Below are 24,313 nucleotides of genomic sequence, written 5' to 3' on the forward strand. Positions count from 1 at the left end.
AATGAATTAAATAGAAATGAGAGTATTGTCACCGTGATATTTTGTTTAAAGAAGAAGCCTAAGTATAGACTTTAAATATTTTTATAAATGAATTGCTGTCCAGTAAAAGTATTGTAATAAATACATATCATTTTTATCTTTTCAGCTTTCATAGTAATCGTCCAAGTAAAAGATACTGTATATTTAAGAAGCATTCAGAAAATCTCAGGTAAACAATTGATTTTTGCAAAATCTTTCTATTGAACACTGTAATTTACTTTTTTCTTATGTGTTATCTTTATTGAGCTAGAATTCACATACTGTGTGCGTTACTTCTGTTCCTGTAAGCAACTGGCACGCACCTTAAGGAAGGGGTTATTTTTTCTCAGTTCTAGGGTGCTCTATTATGGTTGGGAAGTCAGATGTCAGGAGATTGGGGTGCCTGGTTAAATTGTGTCTGAGCTCAAGAAGCAGAGCCTGATGAATACTGTCACTTAGCTCCCTTTCTTTCTTTTTTATATTCTGTCCAAGACCCCAGCCTTCCATTAATAATCAATATTAAATATTTCATTTATTAGCAATCATTCCCATTTCCTTCCACCTCCCCGCCTGTATCCAAGCAACTATAAATGTGTATTCATATAGACTAGCCCATTTTGGGTGTTTTGTGAATAAATGAAATGATATTCTATGTGTTCCTTAGTCACTGCCTATGGTTCATCCATGATGAATAATATGTCAGTACTTACTTAAATTGATGAATAGGTTTTTTTTACTTTATACAAATACTATTGTTTATTCATTTCATTAATTTTAATTTTAAGGTCAAAATAAATAATGCTACTGTGAACATTATTATTATTTTCTTTACAAACATACATTTCTCATTTGTGTGTAATTAAGATCAAGTTTGCTGGGTTGAATTCTAACTCCCTTTTGAGAAACTGATAGACTGTTTTTCATCATAGTGCCACTGTTTAACATACTTACTAGTACTGTGTAAGAATTTCTGCATCTCTACTAGCACCTGTTACTTATTTTTTATTACAGGCACTCTATACTTGATCTTAGCCAAAAGGCCAAGAAGGGATATTATAGGCATTCTAACAGATACAACAATGCTTTGTCATTGTGGTTTTCTGTAACTTTTTTAGTTAAACTAATGCTAGTGTGTCAATTGGTTTCTTGTAACTAGATGTTATATCAGAGGTATATCTTAGTACTCCTGGTACATTCATTGTATAGTAACAGTTGGGACCCAGATGAAATACATGACCATTGTAAAGTGAGAACGAAAACAAAGCTTTCCCATACTTGAATATTGCAGAGTCTTCTGTGATCTGTAGGAATGTAAATCATGTTACCAGGTTTTTTATTATGTGTTATTGTATGTGTTTGCATGTGCATACATGTGCCCCCATGCTACAACACATATGTAGATTTCAGAGGACAAATTTTAAAAGTTGGTTTTCTCCTTCTGTTATGGGTTCCGGGGATTGAACACAGGTTAGCAGCTCTTCTGCATAGCTAATGCTTGTACCTGCAGAATCTATCTCATCAACTTACTTCAGTTTTGAAGTGGGGTTAAGCCACTAGAATGCTTCACATCACTATGTAGTCTTTTCTTACTAAAATGCTGAAGGACGTTGTGTTCAGCTGTATATTAGGTGAGTTGTAGATAAATCAGCCACATAGCTTGGAACTGCCAGGTAGTTAGGACTAATCTTGTAAGAATTTGAATTAATGCACTGAATATGGAGTTTATTTCAAACCTAATTCTGATCTTTACAAGCTTTGTCTTTAGTAGAGTGATTAAGCTAATTCTAGCTTAAGGGGTGCTAATTATAGCATCTAATTTCAGTTATTGTAAAATTTAGATGATAATGAGATATGTCTGAAACCAGCTATACAAAGAGTTTATGCTCTACTACTGATATTGTGAAGTGCTTAACAATAAGTGATTTAAGAAAGCAGAGAATGAGACTAGTTGGAGCCTCAGAATCAGGGGAAATGACATTAAAAAAGACTAGCCAAGAAGAAACTAATTTGGGAACTTTTTTGTTTGTTTTATTAGTACAGCCTGTAGATGAAAATACACAGTAAATTAGAGTTTCAGGGGAGATAACCTGTTTTTACATCCAAAAAAAATTAGTACTTTATTATGTGTATGGATTTTTTTTCCCTCATAGATGTCATATATGTACCATGTTTCATACCTGATGCCTGCAGATACCAGAAGATGGTGTCTGTTCCTGTGAAGCTGGTTTTATAGATGGTTCTGAGCGTACATATGAGTTAGGTATTGAATCTAGATCCTCCAGAAGAGCAACCAGTACTCTTGCTGAGCTATCTCTCCTTCCCCTAGTTTCACATGTTTTTACTTTAAATTTTTTGGTTGTTTTGTTTTCCAAGACAGGGTTTCTCTGTGTAGTGATGGCTGTCCTGGAACTTGGACTGAAGACCACACAGACCTCAAATTCAGATCCACCTGCCTCCGTCTCTTGAGTGCTGGGATTAAAGGCTTGTGCTACCATGCCTGGCTAATTTCACATATTTATAAAACATTAAACTGTGTTGTACTTCAAACATGCATATTTTGTTGTTAAACTGAATTGCAGCCAGAACTAATAAGAGAAACAAAGTCATATGGAACCAACTTTAGTCTTCTTTAGTTTGACGTACTGTGTATTGTCTTGCTTTCTCTGGACCTGAATTTTCTTTACCTTTTCTTCAACATATGAGCTTTCCCTATTAAAGTCCCAAATGTAACATTTGAAATCTCCACACTTTGAAGAAATTTGATGATAATTTTAAGATTTGTAATTATCACATATTTAATTTAAGTACTGCTGCAATGAAGCCTTGGAAAAGAGTAGTTTACCCCCTGGCAGACAGGCAGAGACTAGTTAATGATGCTGCCGTGCTGAGATAGTCAGGCATGTATATTCCAGCATCATACTATTTTATGTTATTCAGCATTTAGTGAAGATAGCACCGGTTATGATGAGAACCTTAATACATAGCATGTACTTGATAGTGGCTGTCATGTGATCCATCTTTGGAGCCTTTACATTGTTCTAATTTTTGTCTTTGACTAAATGAAAGCCTAGATTGTAAATTCCATTGGAATGTGGACTGTACTTCTTTTTTGTTCACCATTATATTCATAACACCTATCAGTGTAGTATCTAAAGAGATCCTTATTCAGTATATATTAAGTGAATGAATGCTATATCCTCACTTTTTTATGGCAGAGGAACATTGTGGCTTGCCTACATTAATGCAAGCTCATAGCAGAGCCAAGACCAGTGTTTGACTCCTAACTTTTTTCAACTGATACAAGGAGTGATTGTTCTTAAAACATTATTACTCTTAGGGGGAGGAAGTATTGGGAATGAATTCAAGACTTGGAGTATTCTAGGTTGTTCTCTGCCTCTAATCTAAGCTTTTCCTTTATCTTTGAAACATGAATATTTCATATACATAATTTGGACATTGCTATGCCATTTTCAAACTAAAATAGCAAAGTGGTAAGTTATGACACAAAATCCATGAAAAAATAGTATTGAACCTATGTATAGTTTCATAAAAAATAAAACCATTTTATTTCTATTTTTTTAATAGGGGCATTTCTCTAGTGTGCCTTAATTGTGATTTCCTAACTGATGTTTCTGGCTTAGATAATATGGCTACACACTTAAGTCAACATGAATCTCATACTTGCCAAGTTCTAGTAGAAAAAGGTATGTATACATAACTGCTGTTTCAGATATTTTATATTTATTATTATTTTTAGAAAGCCAAAATATGGGTTCTTAACTAAGTCATTTTATTTCACTAATCATTGTTCATATGCTTATGTAAATATGAAACTTTTCTTCTGATTTCAGTTTCTGTTTGTATCCCAACTTCTGAACGTCTTTCTGAGTAAGTGTAATATTTATTAAGTGAGTTTTTCTTTGGTGGATTTTAGCACAATTGCATTCTTAAGTATGCCTTTAATAGAATTGAAAAATACTGGTCTTGTTTTTATTTTTAAGCTGCTTGTTGAAATAGGTTCCTGCTCTGTGGAGCTCATGACTTGGTACAAGAGAAGTTGGAATTTCCTAAATTCAAAGTTCTGAGATAGTACTTACACATAGGCAGTTACACAAGTCCAAGATACCAGTGCTGATTTCACCTTGCGCATGCGTCTAGATTTCTGTTCTGCCATATCTTTGTGTCAGAGTCACATGTCTTAACATACCTTTTTCCCCGCCTCCATTTGTCTCTCTGAAAGTAACTTTTATTACCGTGTTCTTTTCTTTGCTTAAAATAATTTGTGTTTTCTCTGCTGTATTTGCCGCCAAAGTAATATGTTCCAAATACTATAGCTGTTTATCTTTTTGTTTGTTTTGTCTTCTCTCTTCATACCTTATACCTTGTGTTTTTAGGCCAGATGGTTGTCTTTTTCCTCATTCGTTGTCTGTCATTGTGCTATTTTTCTTATTTTTCAGATGCAGAAGCAGCCCAGAGATTTCAAAACATGTCCAGGGTGTACCTGGACAGTGTCCCCTTCGATGGACACAAGTGCTGCCTGTTCTCTCTTTCCCAGGAATGAGAATGAACTGACTGTGGGACCTGCTCTAGGTTCTGGCCTCCCATCAGGCTGAGGCTGATCTGGCCAGAAACAGCCTCAAGGCCCACCAAATAAGCATAGCTCCCATTGGTGGCTTTGGCTCTTATTTCTTAAGCTTATGGGCAATTATGAACAAGACAAGCCCAACAAATCAATGCCTTGATACCCAAATTAAGATTTAGTCATTTTGGCTGCTGCTCTTAAATGTTCTTCAGGCACAAAGGCAGTCTAGGACATCTAGACATCCTGGTTACTGGGAGATAATGGCTGTGTCTGATCCTCAGAAAGCAATTCTCATTGACATGTTCTAAAATTGCAGTTATTTTTACTGTCATTCAATGTATATTGTCCCATAATTATAATTTTAATAAAATTTTCAGATTCTTTTATTTTTTTTAACTTTTAAATCTGATAGCTTCATCCTCTGTTCTCTGAATTATTGATGCCTGTTTTTTCTATTTTTTAAAACTTTAATGTTTCATTTTTGTCAAGAATCTCAAGAGTTCATGTAGTTTACTCATTTGTGGCTTTTAAATTTAGATGTTGCTTAGACCATTATGTCCTCTTCCTTTGTCTCTATTTGAGGACTATTAATCTAAGTAATTGTGAATTTTAAGGTATAACAAACTGGTGAGACTTCTTAGATTTTAAAAACAAGTTTTAAAGTAGCATTTAATTGATAGGTAAGCTCTACTGAGCCATTAATATCAGTTCTTTGGGTAAAAATAATATTAAATATATAATGTAACCAATAATATTCCATCTTCTTCCTACTCACATATTAAACTTGTCACTCATTTATTTGTTAGCTACATTGAGTATAAATTAATTATTTTGATCTATTACTTTAATAGATCTTTATTTGTTTCAGAAATTATTTTCTAATGAATAGGGTTTTTTTTAATAAAACTATATTTTATCCTGCAAGTAGGAGCATTGCTTAACTGCTGTGTGCACCTAGTTGATTGACATGTCTCCTGAGAATACATCATCATTTAGTGTGTTTGTATTCTCCTCAGCCCAACTAAAAAAGCCTCTGTTCTTGCAGCACTGATTCTTGGATTTTGGAGATGAACAAAGTGCTTTTTATGATCTTAACAATCAGATTAGCAGACTCTGAAGTTATAGTTTAATCCTATGTTTCTTGCATCTTAAAAATATTTACCCACCCAATTATCAGAACTTCATTTCTCCTTTTGGAGCATAGATAAATCCATATTCAGATGACCACTTCTTGTTTTATTGTGTTTCTTGAAATTAACAAGGAAAAAGAGGTTGAATCCATTAGTTTTGAGCTTCTGAACAATTTTGTACTGAATCTGAAAGCATTTCTAAAATCCTTAATAACACGTGGTTGTTTTTTAGTATACTTTTTATAATTTATATGTTTTTTAAAAAATTGATCAGGAAAAAGGTTTCTTTCCATTTTTAACATTAATTCTTTATTCATTTGAGATTAGAGAATTTGTTTTTCCCTGGTCATGGTTGAGTATATGCACACTGCCACCTGTTCCACAAGCTGGTTTTGTAATGTGTACCAAATTCACTTGTTTTTCTGTTTGTTGTTTTCTTTCTTCATTTTATTCCTTTTTTTTTTTTTAAATGAAACAGTCTTGTTATGTAAGTCTAACCTGTCTTTACCACTAAGATTAGAAGTAGTTTATGTACTGGTCACATAAATCCATCATTCCTGTGTGCTTTTGTTACAGCTGAATAAAAGGTATAGTTTGTACACTTTCAATCCATTGCCTCTTTGAAATTTTTATAGCTTTGGATTCTTAACCATTTTTGGAATAGCATCATATCTCTTGGACTTCATTTGTTCATTCATAAAATATTTATTGAACATGTACTTCATGCCTGGCTCTGTTCATAGCCTGGAATCTCTGTTCTCATGGAATTTATACTTGAGTGGTAAAACAGACAATTAAAAGTAAAATAAACAGCATGCTAGAGTGTGGTCAATATTAGAAGAAAAATGAAGTGGGAAAAAGGGAATAAAGGATATACAAAGTGGGATTTAGAAGGGTGGGAGTGCCATTTTAGTTTTGGTGATCAGAAAAGACCCTACTGAGAGAGATGACATTTGAGTAAAGACCCAAAGTTAGTGAGGAAGTATAAGGTCTGAGTAACTAACTTTCTTATGCCTAAGTGTCTTTTTTTTCTTCTTCTTAAGAGGAGTTGGGAGAAAAAAGCGGAACAGTGGTGGTGCATGCCATTAATCCCAGCACTTGGGAGGCAGAGGCAGGCAGATTTCTGAGTTCAAGGACAGCCAGGGCTACACAGAGAAACCCTGTTTCGGGGGAAAAAAAAAAAAAAAAAAGGAGTTGAATTCAAAATCTGACATACCACTCTTTCCAAAAATACTAACAGAAATTCTTGATGAACACTGAGAAACTAAATGCCCATTTTTCTTGGACCAATTTGATACTATGTGTATTCTTATAAAGGATATCCTTTTATATACAAATAAAAGGTGATTAGCTCTACATTTGTGCAGTTTAATTAGTCTCCAAAATTTATACATGGTCTGGGGGAAAATCTTTCATGAGTCAAATATATCAAGGAAATATAAGTTAAAATTAGCATTGTATGGTGGCATATACTCTTCGTCACAGCAATTGGGAGAAAAAGGCAAGTAGATTTCCCCAAGTTCCAGGCCAACTATGTAATGAATTCAAGGCCATGTAGGGCTACATAGTGAAACCTTGTCTCAGAAAGAAATGAAAGAGAAAGGTAAAGGGGGATTCATTAATGTAATGTTTTTAATTCTACATGTGAATATCTTAGAGAATATTGACCTACCTTTCAATATTTATTTGACATTAATCTCTAAATTTTTATTATTATTAAAATCTAATATATCATGTAAAATCCTAATATATAGATTTATCATTTTTCTTAATTGGATTTAAAAAAATAAATCATATTAGTAATTGGTTTAAGATTCCTAGAAAATGCCCCTGAATTGCATATAAGGTATAGTATATAATTAAATGCTAGCAAGTATATATGTGTTCTCCCACTTATTAGAAAAAATTGTATCCTTATTATATTTATAAAATCAAAGTAGTGCATAACAGAGGCAAGCCAATTATTAGTTTATTCTGCCTCTTTAGATTCAAAGGATGCTTTTATGCAAGAGCATGGCTACCTTAGTATCCATTTGAGACTATTATCATTTCTAGACTTTACACCATATGTTTTAAATTTTCTTTAATTTTTTTTACTCTATAAAGTTCTACTTCCCTGAGTGACTTCCAGGTTTGATACCTAGCTCTACATTAACCTTTCTCAGTCAGACCTTTCTACTGCTCTTATGGAGTAGTAGAGTGTAGATGTTGTAGTAGATTGTAGAGTTTGGAGTTCCAGCTTTTTTTCCTAGATGTGAATGGCTCTGGTTAGGTTACCTGACCTCTCTACCCCAATTCCTCATCCTTACAATGTAACTCACAGAAGAACCTATTTACAGAGTTTGAGGGAATTAAAGGAATTGCTTATGGTCTCTGAAAGTACATAGCACACAGGAGACAGTATGAAAGTGACCGTACAGTTGTTAATGTTGTTACGTCAACATCCATGGCTTTATGTTCTACATTTGGTCTACATTTTACTGAAAATGAGTCTCTCTGATTTTTGACCCGTTTTTCATTCTAGCCTACCCATACCATTTCAAAAACCATTGCTGATAATTCTCTTTTTTAAACTGTATAGAGTTAATGTTGTAGAATGTTCGTCATGCCATTAATTAGACTTTGATATTTAAGTGCATTCCATTATATTTTGAGGAAATACTATGAATGCTCTATGTTCATTTTAGACATTTAAATTTTATCAACAATTTTCCACCAAATTATACTACCTTATACTTGACTACTTTATGGCCCATCTCATACTTTCAGTGCACTTGTGATTTTTGAGATCCTTCTGCAGCCTTACTCTTACCATTGTGGTATTTGACTAGCTTACTGCTCCTTTCTTTCTCTTTGAAATATGAGATCCTAGTGATCTTAATCTTCCACACTGAAAATCTGTTTATCTGCATCATCGTGATGGATGATGCTATGAAAGGATTGCATGCCTGAAATAAAGTAGATAGACATAGGCATAGATCCTAATTAGTCTGTAGCGTCAGTAAAATTTAACCCTTTCTAAGCCTCAAGTTTCTGTCACTAAAAGAAACATGGTAATTCTTTATAGGGCAGCTATAAACAAATAGAAACTGTGTATGGAAATCAATGGGTCATGTTACTAACTCAAATAATTTACCTTAACATTTAAATTATTGGGCACTGGAGAAACTGCCTAGTAACTGCTTACTAAATGAACATTGTTGCCACTGCTACCTCAGCTGCTGCTCCTGCTGCTGCCCCAGCTGTTAATGCTGCTGTTGCTGTTATTTCTTGATGACAGGACACACTGCTGACTGGATATCTGTGGAATCTCATGGCTGAGAGTTTTAGAGACAGTCCATCTGTACTGTAGTTATTTATAGTTTTGACTTACAGTTCAGTCTTGCAATATATTTATCTCAGCTATTGAGTAATTGACATCACAGTGCTTTAATTAAATATTGTATAGTTTTCTAATGTCAGAATTGAGTATGATTCTGTCTGCTTTGTCTGAAAACTATGAAACAACTCTGCCTTATTGAAAACTAGTACAGGACCCTCTGTGCTTAGAAGGACATCAGTCCTTTTGGGCTAACATTTTCTTCCTTAAAGACAATCTTTTTATTAATTGACATCAAGTAGGCATTTCCAAAATTCCATAGTTGCTTATTCAGCCTAATTTAATGAATATGTAATTGTACTAGTTAGCGATATCTTTATTTTTCTATAGAATGCAGAAGTAATGTTGAAAAGTAGTACATGTTTCTCCAGTTTTAAATCATATTAAACTCAACCATGAAATTGCTGTTGTTTCCCCTTTTCTCTGTCTCCTCTTCCTGTGTTCTCTAGGATGCCTATATAGACTCACTGTATAAGACAGAACTGAAGTCAGCTATTGTTTTATTTCTGAGATGCTTGTCCATGCTGAAAAATTGAGACTAGAAGGATTATTCTCACCCCATGTGGTGGTACATGCCTTTAATCCCAGCACTTGGGAGACAGGCAGACAGATCTCTGTGAGTTTGAGGCCAGCTTGGTCTACTTAGTGAGTTCTAGCAATCCAGGATTACATAGTGAGATTTGTTCTCAAAAAAGGAAAAAGGAAGGAAGTCTCTTAGCCTTCATGGCATAAGAATCCATGGCAAATACATTATCCTTAGCTCAAGCTTGTAAAGAGAGTTTAGGTCATTGAATAAAATATACTATAAAGTACCTTTTGATAGCTTTCAGTAATTACTTAGTTCTGAGTGTGATTTCTAAGTCTGTGCTAAGCAGAGACCCCACTGTCACACTTCTGTGTTAAGTTAGGTTGAAAGTGAAAAATGGAGTTTTCTTGAATTCCTCCATCTAATTTCACAATCCCTTAGTACTGACTTTTATGCTTAGCATCAGTGGTACTGAGTAGCTGTTTCGTGGTCTGGTGCAGGCAACTTCCTGTATTCTCATGACACTGGTGCTAGTTCCCTACCTTCTGTACACAAGACTTCTAGGATTTGGAATTTTAAACATTAATAAAGGGTATGGTCTATTTCCCTGAGATAGTATAGAAAAGGGGGCCAGAGCAGTAACAGGTAGTCTACATTGAAACCATGTTCCTCACAGGAACACATAGTCAGCTGATTTCATATGATTTTTGTATAGTACATCGAAAGTGAAATGCTAGTTTTTTTTATACCACTGTCAACTAAATCAGTAATCGTCATTTTTCATGTGTGCAAATCGTAAGTAAGCTTTTATTGATGGAGGCAACCCTTTTTTTTAATTACATTCTTTAATTTATTTTTTATGGATTTAAGTTTTATTGCATTGTGATGAGAAAAGATACATGATTTCAATTTATCTGAATTTGTTAACATTTAAAAACATATTTTAAGTAAATAGAATCAAATCACATTCTTGTTTCCCTTTTGTATTGCAACTCCTCCTAGAGACCCCCCTTCAGTACCTGCAATACCTTTTTTGTCATATTCTTTAAAATTTATAAAATATTATAATAAAAATGAGTAGTATTAAAGTTTTGATATAAAACAATTTAACAATCTTATGTAGATACTTGTCTACAACAATATGGAAAATACATGTTTTTCTCAATATAAATTTTAAATAACTCCAAATATATTAACTGTATATTTTAAAATAATACATCACTACTAGTATTTTCTTAAATGAACATAAATATATAAAGTCTTTATTTGTTGTTTGTTTGCTCTTTATTTAGTAGAGCTTAAAATCTGGCTCATGTGGTACAAGCCAAAAATAAGAACAAAGTTTAGACATTGGATTCCATTGTAATAAGGCTGTACTTCAATGACCCTCACATCACCAAAGGATTTTACCTCCATCGTAGCAAAGCTCAGAGTTGACAGTTCTGCTGCGCCAAGGAATAAATTGTAGGCACGATTTTTGGATACAGATTTCCTGCTATGGTCAAAGCTATTTGACTTGAATGAGTGACTTTATTCTCAGCCCACAGAGAACAGGTTACATTCATTTAGGAAATGTTGTGTGTATTAAGATGGTCTATCCATAAAGTCATTCACCAGCTGTTTCAATGAATAATGGTTCTGCTTGGAGGGTGGCACAGACATTAGGTGAGGGTAAGAATCTGGTTCATTGGCTGTGATAATTTGGAAAAGCATTCATCTCAGAGAAAGAGTAACTTATAAAGTCATCTTCTTCAAACTTGAGACAAGAATTACAAACATCAAGCAAAGCATTCAGTCTCACTCTTTGTTGTTCTCTTACAAGCCACCTCCCAATTTAATTGTCTATGTTTCTTTTGGCTGTATAAATACTTTTGAAACATGTAAGCTGTTCTGAAAACCATAGTATAGTGTAAAAACATGAAATAAACAATACTACTAATAGAGAGGCTGAGATAGGAGAAGCAAGATTTTAAGCCCATTAACTTTTTTTAACCTTACATTTGAAAATATTAAAAAAAAAAAAAGCACTCTTACTGAATCTGTGGATGTGTTGAATAGTATGTAAGGAGCTAATTAATTCATTATTTCTTATTAATTTCTGACCTCAGTTGGAGGGCAATTTCTGGATCTGGTCATAATCCAAGTTGTAGAGTCTAAGTGTCATATTCATTTCATATCCCTAAGTTAGTGAGGGGTGAGAAGAAAACTAGTCTATTCTGTGACACATTCACTTTGGGCTCTATCCTTCTGTGAACCTCTGTATGGTAACTGATCAGTCATTAAGATCACAAACCAAATCTTTAGGAACTCAAGCAGTGTTTCCTAATCAAAGTAAATGCATTACACACGGGCTTTGTGGAAAATTTCATATCATGGATATGAAATGTGCATGAAGCTAAAAATGGTTTCTGTCAGCTTAGACTTCTTCCATGACTTCCTGTAATAAGCAGGGAAGAGTGAGAGACCAAGTGAGATGAAAAGATAAATTAACTTCCTTGTAGTTCATCCATTTAAGGCAATCTACCAGTCTCTTCCATTGATTTTGATTGATCTTCCCTAAGACTAGCCTTACTCTCTCTAGTATGAAATGATCTGTTCATTCTCAACATGAGGGTTTGATTTGATCATCTAAAGCTAGATGATCCATTGATGAGGACATTCTTTCACCTTTCTGGTACAGGACTTCATTATAGGTGATAAATCAAGAATGGGATTCCATAGCCGTGTGTGTGTGTGTGTGTGTGTGTGTGTGTGTGTGTGTGTGTGTGTGTGTAGCTATTGGTGGTCTAATTTTTGTTGCATTTTTGTGCACATTTTGTTTTGTTTGTTCCTTATCTATCACTTTAAAAAAATATCTAGAAAGATATTTCTGCTCTTTAACATGTATTTATTTCTGTGCTCGAGGTCAGACCTAGAGTTTGGAACATGCTGGCTTCTTCAACAGCTGTTTTCCTAGCCAAATACTAGAGCCATATCCCTCCCACTGAGCCTCCAGCCCAGCACATGTCAGAGAAAGCACATGTCCGACCACTGACCATGTTCCCAGCCTCCTGGATAGCTGAGGTGATGGTCTGATGATCAAATCAGACTCTCATGTTGAAAATAAATAGATCATTTCATACTAGAGAAAATAAGGCTAGCCTTAGAGAAGATCAGTCAAAATGAATGCCTAATATGTTTTAGTTGTGGTGGAAGCATGGTAGAAGTGAAGATCATCAGGTGCTAAAAGTAGCCAGTGTATAGTCTCAAGTTCTGAGCCAGAAAATTGATTTCAGATTTTCCCCATGATAATAATAGGTAACATTTATTGATCATTTTAAGTATACTAGGTACTCTTAAAAATAGTTTGCATTTATTTTTCAGGAATTGTTCTGTGCTCTTATTATCATGAGCTTATGGAAAAGTGGGATATAATAAGCCAAATAGTTTGCCATAGGTCATGTGACTGTTAAGTAGATAATCGCAATCTTAGTTTAGACTATCTGCCTTCAGAAGTAAAACTACTAAGTATTGTATCTATGATTCCGGGTACAATTCTTCCTGCCTTGTTTGGTTCTATCTATGATTCCGAGTGCAATTCTTCCTGCCTTGTTTAATTAGGCAAGGACTGGATAAGACTCAGCTTCTCTTTCAACAGAAGGGCAAGTGATAAGTGACACATTTATAACACTGGGACAGTAATCTAACCTTCTCCCTCCCCATGTGTAGGGCATCATTTCTGATACATGGCAACAAAACAGAAAAATATCTAGAATGATATTTCTGCTCCTTAACATGTATTTATTTCTGTGTAAAACATGGCAAAGAGTCACATAGAATTAGTCTTTTTGCAAGATTAACCAGACAGACACACTCATGTTTAAGGGTCAGAAACACTTTGAGGCAGAGAAATTTTCCTTTTCCCTGACATGGTGATAAGAGTCTAATTAACAGGAAAAGGGACTGTTAAGAAACAGTGCTGTACAGGCCATGTGCTTAATCTGCTTCTGTGGCTTTAGCTTTATTGCTTTAGTATTTTAGGCCTCAGATTCTCTCATCTGTAAGATAAGGGCAGTTGTATAATGAAATCTTTGGATTCCAGTGTCTCTCTGAGTTTAATTATCAGCTGATTGAAAAACTAAGAAAAATGGGAGCATCTTGTTCTGGGCATTGATTCTGAAGTTTATGGATAGATAGAAACAATGCAGCGAGAGGCTGGTACCTACACGTGAATGTTCTGTAGCCATCTCTTTCTATGTGCTCAAACCTAAATTTAGCAGCCTGGTGGTGGCGGCGCACACCTTTAATCCCAGCACTTGGAGGCAGGGGCAGGTGGATTTCTGAGTTCAAGGCCAGCCTGGTCTACAGAGTGAGTTTCAGGACAGCCAAGGCTATGCAGAGAAACCCTGCCTTGAAAACAAAAGCAAAAACAAAAACTGAATTTATCATCTGTAGAAATTTATTATCTGAGTTTCTAGCTTTAAAGTCTGACTCATCAAGGCAGACTTTTATGGTGGGTTGTGTCTGTTTCTCCTCATATAGCTTTGTCTAGGAGACTTAAATACTCTTGTTTCCAATGTACTTGTTGTGTTGTAAACTTTAAGGTTTAGTATGGCCATTTAACCATCATAGTCTTCCCCTGAAGTAAATGACCTTTGCCATCTCTTCCATTTTGTCTTTTGACTACTGTTTTATTTATGTTCTTTCTGCTCTTACATTTCTGTGAGATGAGTCTGTACTGTTTCAGTAATGTCACTGCTATCTTGTTTCATGGCACTTTTATTTAATATTTTTTCCTTTTGGGTTAGCCTTTCTTTGCTAACTTCTGTTCCTCTTGAAGAGCCAAGATTCATTGTGTACTCTGTTTTTCCTTTCTTGTCTCCTGATCATAGTGGCTCATGCCTTTAAGAAGCCATTGTACCAGATAGATGTTTCTTTTCTAAATATTTATTTCAGTCTGTTTCCTTAATAATGACCTCCTCAAGAGGAGAGACTGTTTGATACTTAGCACACAGGTTCATGTATAGTATGGTAAAAGTCCAGGTAAGGCATCTAGCCCATGTATCAATCTGTTCACACATCGCAGAGAAAATGGTCAGAAAGATATTCTTGTGTTTCATTGTTCTTTCATAGTCTGATGCTGTCCTTTTTAGTCCTCTCTGAAGTGGTTCATGTTACTTCTTTGGAGTATTTCTCTTTTGCTTCTAACTTGCTTGGAATCTGAGTTCAGTTCCCTCGTGCTTGGGCAGAAGCCCCGTACCCACTGAGCCATTGCCACAGCCCTTTTAACAAAAATTTTTCCATTGAAATTTACATTTGTAAAACTAGAATGTGAGACACTTAAAATGAACCTGAGTATTTTTGTCCTTGTGGATCCTTCCCTTGCCTCATAGCATATATGTGTATAGTATGAAATAACGTTCAGAAGAACATACTACTATAATTGAACCACAGTGTTCACATCATATGTTAAGCAGACGATCTGCAAAAAATGACCCATGCATTTCATTCAACCTGTAGAGGAAAGGGGGTTACCTGTAGAAATTGTTTTTGAATTATTGATTTCATGTCTGTGAGTACACTACCTGTCTGCAGACACACCAGCAGAGGGCATCAGATCCCCTTATAGATGGTTGCAAGCCACTATGTGATTGCTGGGAATTGAACTCAGGACCTCTGAAAGAGCAGTCAGTGCTCTTAACCACTGAGCCATCTCTCCAGCCCTAACCTATAGAATTTATCAGAGATCTATTTCAGCAGGTTTCTATGGGGAAATGCTAATAAAAATTACTTATTTTCAAGTCATGTTGAAATTAACACTAATGTTCTTTGTAGTGAAATCTTCATGCTTGTTTAGAATAGTACACTACATTCTATAAAAAGTGCAGTACACACTCAGAGTTGAGTCATGTAATTGGCTAGTAGCAGGTCATTAGGTCAGAACTTTGAGCTTAGGAAAGTGACTACATCTCAAATTATAACTATTTCAGCAAGTATCTTTAATATATTTAATTTAGGTAACAATTTTTCTTTTCCATAAGTATGAGTGAAATATTAGTATGTGTGTTTAAGTTTATGAATCGTAAAAAAAAGTTTATGAATCTTAATGTATGCTTTGTTATAAAATCATAGTATACTTTTCATTGATAAGTTTATAATTATGGAACTTATAGTATATATTTCTAATTTATTTTAGAGTTGTTTTTCTGAATCATAATGATTATTACATTTTTGTCCTATAAAGAAACTACTAGTATGGTAACTGCACAAAGCAGGATTGAGATAATAAGCCTCTTAGAGCTAGTTGTTTTAATAACTTCTTAGTCTCTTAGCTGGTAAAATGAAAAATAGCTAAAGTCTTTACCAGCCGGGTGTTGGGAGGTGTTGAGAGGACTCACCTTGATCAGGTGAGATGCTGTAGACATGTCAAGGTGGTTAAAAATGGTGCTTGCTACGATTTCCTATATTAGAGTAGGATGGAAAAAATCTTAATATTTTTAAATACTTTGTTGTTGCAACAGCTTGTTGGGGTTTTTCAGACTAAATTTAAGATGTTTAAATACTTAGAAATGAACGTCTTACAATAGATTAATTTCAAAACTTAATAATATAAGTTTTTACTTTTTCAGGCAACTGCTTTCTTATACATAATCTTAAAGTTTTTAAATTTTTCCTATGTACTTCATTAAAGCAATGAAGTTGTACTGTATAATTTACATGTATATCATTATGCAATTAAAAAATCTTAATCCCCAAAACAAATAGAAATTAAAATGTTTTAATTTTCTTTGTGTGAATTTTAGTTTTTCAGTTTTAAACTAATTGTAAATTATAGTATACCTCTAGCATGGTGGTTCAACAAAAATTATCCATTTTGTTGCACTTTTATCTAATAAGTACAATAAAGAAAATTTCTATACTTCTTTGCTAATATCTAAAAAGCATTAACAGTTATAGCTTTCTCTCCTTTTTGGTTGGTGATAGCACTATGTATTAATATTAAGTGCAGAATTTCCTGTATGTGAAGCAGATTCTTTAGCACTTAGCTATAACCATCTATATATACCCTGATTTTTTTAAGTTGTTTTCTTTCAAGAGAGGGTATATGCTAATACTCCATGTTTCATTGACTAACCATGGAAAAGGCCACTAGGATAGTGAATTGTCTGTTAGATACCTTCATTTTTGTGCATGAAATTTGTTGTAATAGCTTTATGTTACCTATTATTCTTTATATGTAACTATTTAGTCTTTATAAAATTACAAGTCACTTAACTCTTCATAATGTATTTCAGGTCAGGTCACCTCCATATGCATCTTAAAATCTAATTTAATTATTTAGTCTCAAGTGTTTCTAACACAAGGGTCCTTTTAAAATTTAAAATTTAGATTTTATATTATATTGATTTTTTTTTTAAAAAAAGATTGGAGACGCCATATGTCTGTTAAAATTCCAAATTTTTTTAAATGTGTTTTAAATGGTGGTTTTTATGAGGAATTACTCTGGAAAGTCTTATTTTTTATTTTTTTTCTGCCTTCAGAATAATTTATTGTATGTATATTGCAATAGGTTTGTCACATTTGAGCTTTGCAATAGATCAAAGACATCTCTTACTTTTTATGCCCTAAGATCAATAAAATCTAGTGTAGATTGTACACATAGGTCTTTTGGTTGCTTTCCATTCTTAAAGTGTTTCTTGGAAGTTGTTTTACTAATATGTTTTTTTCTTTCATTTTGTAACTAACTTAACAAAGAAGCAGTTTGTTAAATTCTCTTTTTCTTAGACAGGAAGGAAATACATGTCCTTTTTCTTGTTCTGGGGATTATACCAGAGGGCCTTACTCATGCTTGCCAAGCACAGTGTCCCTGAGCCAAGGTCCTGTCCTGAAGTAGTTATTCGCTCATTTAGCGCAGCCATTCTGCCTGTTGTTTGTTTTCAGTACTTTATGTTTACATTAAGTCTTTACCGCATCAGTCAGTTCTACTGGAGACTTTAGATTTACATTTTAATTAAGCATGCCAAAAAAAACTATTTCATATTTTCTAATTGTAAGTATAATATAAAATAATCAATACTCATTTTGTTTTTAAGAATAAAAACTGAAGCTCCCACTAAGGGACAAGAACCTGTGTCTAAGGTAAAGTTTGTTTTATTTCATAACTTAATAATTTTTTTCATTTGAAAGAATTGTTGCCACAATTTTTCAAAAATTTCAATTGCAAATGAATGCCAGTAACAATTATTGTTGTTTGTAGTATGAAAATAATTGAGACTAAAACATCTCATTTCAAGTAAAATTGTCAGGTGTTTTTGTTTTGACAAAGAGCATATATTTTGATTTGTATATTGCTTAGTTAAACTGTTGAGTGATGGTAAATTTGTGAGTTAAATTCCAACCTCAGTAAAATCTCAGGCATTTAACACAGTAGAACTTAGTACTTCCATTAGGCCTAGTATTTTAGAACATTTAAATCAGCAAAGTGTGTGTGTGTGTGTGTGTGTGTGTGTGTGTGTGTGTGTGTGTGTGTGTGTGTGTGTGTGTGTGTGTGTGTGTGTGTGTGTGAATAGAAGCCTAGACTCACCGTGTAAACATCTCCTGCTAGACAGTCTGGTAGGTCTCCCTGATCATCTAGAAATAGTTTTGAACTTCTCTTTGCTTTTTTAATAGTGGTTTGTTTTTAATCCTTTGGCCACTTAGTCAGTAGAATAGAATGAAGAGAGTCAGATTGAGCATTTGTTTTCTAGCACCTTTTTTTTTTTTTTTTTTTTTTGAACCATAGAAAGTGACCTTTGGTTTAAAAGGTTTTTAGCTACAAATATGTGTCTGTATTGGATGTTGCATTTTCAGATTGGTTTCCTCTTGAATGAATTTCATTGGCTGTGGGTTTTGAGGAATCTGTCCATTTTTTCTTAAGATGCTGAATTATGTTAAATATAGTGTTGCTTGTGTTTCTGTCTGTCCTTTTAAATACCTGTGGGATATACAGTGATGTCTCTTCTTTTGCTCTTGATAGTGACAATATATCTTTCTACCATTGTTTTTCTTTTACATTTTTATAGTGTATAAAGACAGATAATGTAATTTTGTGCTTTATATGGTTAATCTTTTAGAGTTATTAAAATGTAAAAGTTGATTTTATGTTTTTATTTTAATATTTTTAATGCTTATTTCTTTTTAAACCTTTTTGTTTTTCTCTTTGATTTAAAGACTTTCCATTATATCTCATGTTATGCAGCTTTTTATTATTGCTTTTATTTTTAAATGGTTTTATTTTGGAGGATACTTTTGTTGGATATAGACTTCTGGATGGAGAGTTATAATTTTCTTCAATTGACATATATAGACATCTTGACAAGATGTCTGATCATCAGTTCTCTATTTACTTTGACATTTTTCTTGGGTTTTCCCTCAAGATTCTATCTTCTTTTGTGACCTGTTGGGACTTGATGTGCCTAAGTCAGATGCTTTTGCTTGTTTATATGCTGATCCTATTGGTCTCTTCAGTAATTTTTTATATTTATGATAATTGATATTTCTCAACTGTCTCCTATCTGCTAGCTTTTGATATTATATCTATTAAAGCAACTTGATATGAGCCCTTTTAAGCCTTGTGCTGACTTCCAGGATTCTCATTCATTCTTCTCAACTCATTCATTCTTCTACTTTTCATTTTCTTTGTTTTTTCAGTTTGAATATTCTCTGTGTCCTGACCACCCAAATTGTGCAACTGGGTTTTCAGTTGTGCCAGTGTACTGACAAGCCCATCACTGAGTGCACACTTAGCTTTAGAGCTTAGTGTTTGAACTGTTTTCTGATTATCACTTAGGATTCACTACTGAAATTTACATTCTGTCCATTCATGCTGCTCTTTTTGTTTTGTTTTGTTTTGTTTTCTCAGCTAAATCATTTAACCAATCAATTGTAGGAATTTAAACTTTTTGGGCTGGAGAGATGGCTCAGCTCTTCTTAAGAGCTGCTCTTGGAGAGGAACTGAGGTTTAATTCTCAGCAGCCACATGTTATCTTACAACCATCTGTAATTCCAGTTTAAGGGAATCTGATGTCTTCTTCTGGCCTCCATGGATACTAAGCATGCACATGGTACATAGACATACAGCCAGGCAAAACACCCATACACATAAATATTTAAAATTTAAAATCTTTTAAGGGGGTGGGTGGGTAGAGAGATGGCTCAGCACTTAAAGATACTTACTTGTTCTTGGACCTGGGTTTGGGTTCCAGCACCCACCTGGCAGCTTACAACCATCTGTAACTCTAGTTCCAGGGTATGCAATCCACTTTTCTAACCTCTGTGAATATCACACATGCATGTGGTGCACATATATATGTATAGACAAAATATTCATGCATATAAATAATCTTGAATTAATGTATTTTTCTGTCTGAAGTACTTGGAATATAGCTCAGCTGGTATTGTTTGTTAGGTATGCATGAGGTTTAAAGTTCATCCCCAGTAGCCACATAAAGAGCCAGTTGTCATAGCACACACTTCAAATCTCATAATAGGGTAGACAGAGACAGGTGGACCACTGGGACTTGATTTGAGCCTCATCAGTAAACTCCAGGTCCCAAAGAAAGACCCTGTTTCAAAAAATAAGGTACAGAACATTTGAGGAAAATATTTTATGCTGACTCTAGCCTCCATACATATGCTCATATATCTATACCTTCATCCATGAATGTGCACAGGCACAAAAATAAAATTTGCCCCTCTGATAATTCCTGTATCTGGATTGTGCTGAGTCTAGTTCTTTGTCATCTAACAGTACACTTCCTGCCCTCCTCGCTTTTCAGTTAAATATTTGGTTGGAAGACATTATGTGTAGGACTGAAGAGAACAGTATGTGTAATACATATCTTTTTCTGTTTTAGACCATTCACATGGGGTCTGTCTAGTCAGGGACTGAATTCAATTTAGGTTTTCTCATTGCTAATGAGAAATCCTGAGAGAAACAGACTCTTTCTATGGGACTTAGGTTTACTGATGAGGCTCAAAACCATTACCAATAGCTCCTCCCCTTTATTCTTTCCTGTTAACATTCATATTTAGCTAGAATAAATCATCAAACATTTATTTGATTTCCCTGCTTTTGGTGTAAGGAAAGCCACTTTTAAAATATACAAATCAGATTTCTTAAGTACATTTAAATATATGCATATTGAACCTTTTGTTAGATTTTATTTTGTGTGTGTTTGTGTGTGTGCAGGTACCCACAGAGGCCAGGAGGCAGCATCAGATACCTTAGAGCTAGTTATAAGCATTTAAGAGCCACCTACTGTGGGTGCTGGATCAGAACTCCAGTCCTCTGTAAGAGCAGCAAGCTCTCGTAACTGCCAAGCAATCTCTCCCATTCCCTGTGCTTTACATTTATTATATATTTTGACACTGTGACTGACTGTTATGGTAATTAAAATTTTACTTATTTAGACCACTTCCTCTGTCTTCTGTTCCTCTATACCCATCATTCCACAGGGATAGAATTAGAGTAAGCCAAATGAGGCCTTTACATCTGGACAAGTGAAGAGGTGAAGTCTCAAAATTTTAATAAGGAATTAATTACTACTTTAATGTACTATTTTAAAGCATCACAGTAAATGCAGAATAATTCACGATGAGCATAAGCTGAAAATTTTAAAGACAGAATCTTGTTCTTATATTTCCTGCCTTTGTGGGACAGGTAATGAGAGACCCACTTGCATTTGACATTTTCCTCTGATGCTCCTTGTTCAGTCATGAGAGAAGCTGACAGGTTGGTTGTTCTCATTGAGGATAGCTTCAATCTGTAGTGGTGCTATGCAAACAGAAACATTCATTTAATTACAAATCTTTGTTGAGTTTTAATATAGTTAGTAAGTGTAGATAGTAGTTATATAATATAAATGCAATTTTTATGTATTAATATAATTGACCTGTTACAAATGAAACTTGAAAAAAATGTTAAATAATTTTTGAAAAGTTATTTTCTTATTAGGAAGATTGACAGTTTCTCTTTTTAAAGCAGTGATTGCAGCCATATATAAGATAGTTCAAAGCAGGTACAGTGTTCAACCATGCCTCCAGCCAGGTATTCCCATTCTTAATGTGACACAAAGACAAGATCTTTTACTCCATCTAGGATTTTCTCTGCTATAAAATCATTGAATAGGTTTCTGGGTCTTGTTTATTTCTTGGTTACTTCTAACCTATGGATTCTTGGGTTTGGTCTCTTTCATCATGTCCCCGAGTTACTGAGATTTTTGATAAAGCTTAGTTATTGTTTTTCTTTTGTTTTCTTTTTTAATGATACCTGAATGCAGTATGTCCTCAGCCTTGTTCTCCATCCCTGCTGTTCTGTTCTTTGCTTCATCTAGTCTGTTTGTGATAAGTTGCATTGTGCTTATTATTTTATTATATTTTTCATTTCTACAGTTGCCTTGCTTTTTAACTTTTCTTTGGGGGGGGGAGGGTTTCGAGACAGGGTTTCTCTGTATAGCCCTGGCTGTCCTGGAACTCACTCTGTAGCCCAGGCTGGCCTCGAACTCAGAAATCCGCCTGCCTCTGCCTCCCAAGTGCTGGGATTAAAGGCGTGCACCACCACTGCCCTGCCTTTTTAACCTTTCTTGTGTTTCTGAGTTGTGGCTTATGTGTCCATTGGGATGGGTTACTTTCTCAGTTTACTTAGAAGTAGGTAGCCTTCTCTTGGAGGGTTCAGTCTATAGTACTACTCCAAGAATAAACAAACTGCATTAATAGGCAACAAAACAAGGCATAGAAATAGAATTTAAATCAATTAAAGCCAATGACTATCCCACCAGTAACTAATAGAGAATAAAATGGCACAGGCCAGCAAGGTGGCTAGCAGGTAGAGGCATTTGCCACCAAGCCCATAGGACAGACTCCTGCAGATTGTCCTCTTATCTCAACACATGTACATGGTACACGTGTGCGCATATACATACAAGCAAATAAATAAAATAATAGAGTAGTGTTTAGTGGAACATAAAGTTAGAAATTACAGTCATTTAATAAGAATAAACATGAAATAAAAGAACAGGCAGGTAGAGGTAAAAAGAAGTAGTAGTAAGCTTGAGTAAAAGGTGAAAAAATGAAGAATGTAAAGAAAAAGCAAAAAAAAAATGCATGAAGAGAATACAATTTTTTTTAAAAGATGAGGAATTTTAGAGCCCTTTTGAGTCCTCTAATACTGGAGGAGACTGGTAGTTGATGGTTTGAACCCGGAATCTATTCTCTTTTCCGCTTTTCTGTCCTAAGCTTAGTGTTTCCTAGTGCTGAATTTTTTTGTGTGTACTAAGAACCACTGCTTTGTCCACATCTTAGTTCTATGGATTAAAGGCTAGACAGGTTCTTACTTGCTCCCAAATCTGTTTGCCCTTGGGTGATGAGCATCCAAGTTGAGGAATTTTCTCAAGAGCATCAAAGAATAGAAGAAACAAACTAACATGCTGAAGAGATCTGAGGGAACCAAACAGTTTCAGAGCCTGTTTAGCAGTGGATCACACTGGGGATGGGAAGGAAGGCGGCGGCTTAAGTTTCTCATTCTTGCTAGCATCAGACCTTACATAGATAGCAAGGAGGCATCTCCAGAGGCTGAGCAGTCTGCCAAGTGCAGGCTGAGGGCGATCATCTCCCCAGTGATCCAAGTCCCCAAATTGTCATAGACGGAGGTCACTGACCGTTGGCCCTTCTTTGCTGCTGAAACTACTTAGCATGTAGTTGCATTCTCTTCTCTGTGTTAGTGTTTCTAGGCACCCTGACTTGTTATTCTCCCTTGATCTTTGGTTTCCTGAGAATCTCAGTCCCAATCAGGTTCCTTCTCAAGATGGTATATTGCGATGTAATATGGGGGTGTTGTGAAATGGATTTCTTCTCCAGTGCTGGTCCTGCCACACAGGAAGTTATTTTCCTACTAAAATTTCTTACCAGATTTAAGATGTGTGAGGATTGTAGGCTTATCAACTGTGCTAGGACTACTCTCCTGTCTTCAGCAAGTTGCCTGCCTGGCTGTCTTTGTGGATTTAGCTTCTGCTTCCTTCTCTGGGAGGGATGTGCTAGAGCTGAGATCTGTTTGTTCTTGTTGCTTTTGTAGTTTTTTGTGTCTCCAGCACTACAGCTAGCCATCTTTCTTAATTCCTGATGCTTGCCTCTTCCTCCCTTTAGAGTAAAATCTACTGGTCATTTATGGAGTCACTTCTAAGAACCTGCCTTCTGTTTTGTTTTGTTTTTGAGACAAAGTTTCTCTGTGTTTCTGGCTGGCCTGAAACTCTTTGTATACCAGGATGAACTTGAACTCACAGAGATGAACTTGCCTCTGCCTCTCAAGTACTGGGATTAAAGATCTATATCACACATGTCTAGCCAAAACTCATTTTTAATCCAGATGGCCTGTATTATATTTTGAGTAAATCTTTCATCTGTGCTCATTTGCTAATGATGGAAAATGTTCTTTGTTGTTTTTTTAAAGATTTATTTATTTTATATATGTGAGTACACTGTCACTATCTTCAGACATACCAGAAGAGGACATCGGATCCCATTACAAATAGTTGTGAGCCACTGTGTGGTTGCTGGGGGTTGAACTCAAGACCTCTGGAAGAGCAATTAGTGCTCTTAACTGCTGAGCCATCTCTCCAGCATGTTCTTTGGTTTTTTTGTTTTTGTTTTTTTGTCCTTTGTTT

The 24,313-nt window shown here is 34.8% G+C and overlaps 1 protein-coding gene across 4 annotated transcripts in view; it reads left to right on the plus strand.

Moving 5' to 3' along the window:
* Positions 1 to 24,313, plus strand: part of Znf280d (zinc finger protein 280D) — an 86,568-nt gene that overhangs the window by 56,651 nt on the left and 5,604 nt on the right. The window contains exons 17-20 of one of the 4 annotated variants that reach the window (XM_031345618.1): positions 146 to 208; positions 3,604 to 3,722; positions 3,870 to 3,906; positions 17,708 to 17,753. In XM_031345618.1, the coding sequence (XP_031201478.1) occupies positions 146 to 208; positions 3,604 to 3,722; positions 3,870 to 3,906; positions 17,708 to 17,753 (265 nt within the window). Of the gene's footprint in view, positions 1 to 145; positions 209 to 3,603; positions 3,723 to 3,869; positions 3,907 to 4,475; positions 9,957 to 17,707; positions 17,754 to 24,313 lie in introns of those variants that run through there. The other 3 variants (XM_031345620.1, XM_031345619.1, XM_031345621.1) reach the window with 3 other exon arrangements.

Source organism: Mastomys coucha, unplaced genomic scaffold (genome assembly GCF_008632895.1).
Source record: "Mastomys coucha isolate ucsf_1 unplaced genomic scaffold, UCSF_Mcou_1 pScaffold23, whole genome shotgun sequence".
Classification (NCBI taxonomy): domain Eukaryota; kingdom Metazoa; phylum Chordata; class Mammalia; order Rodentia; family Muridae; genus Mastomys; species Mastomys coucha.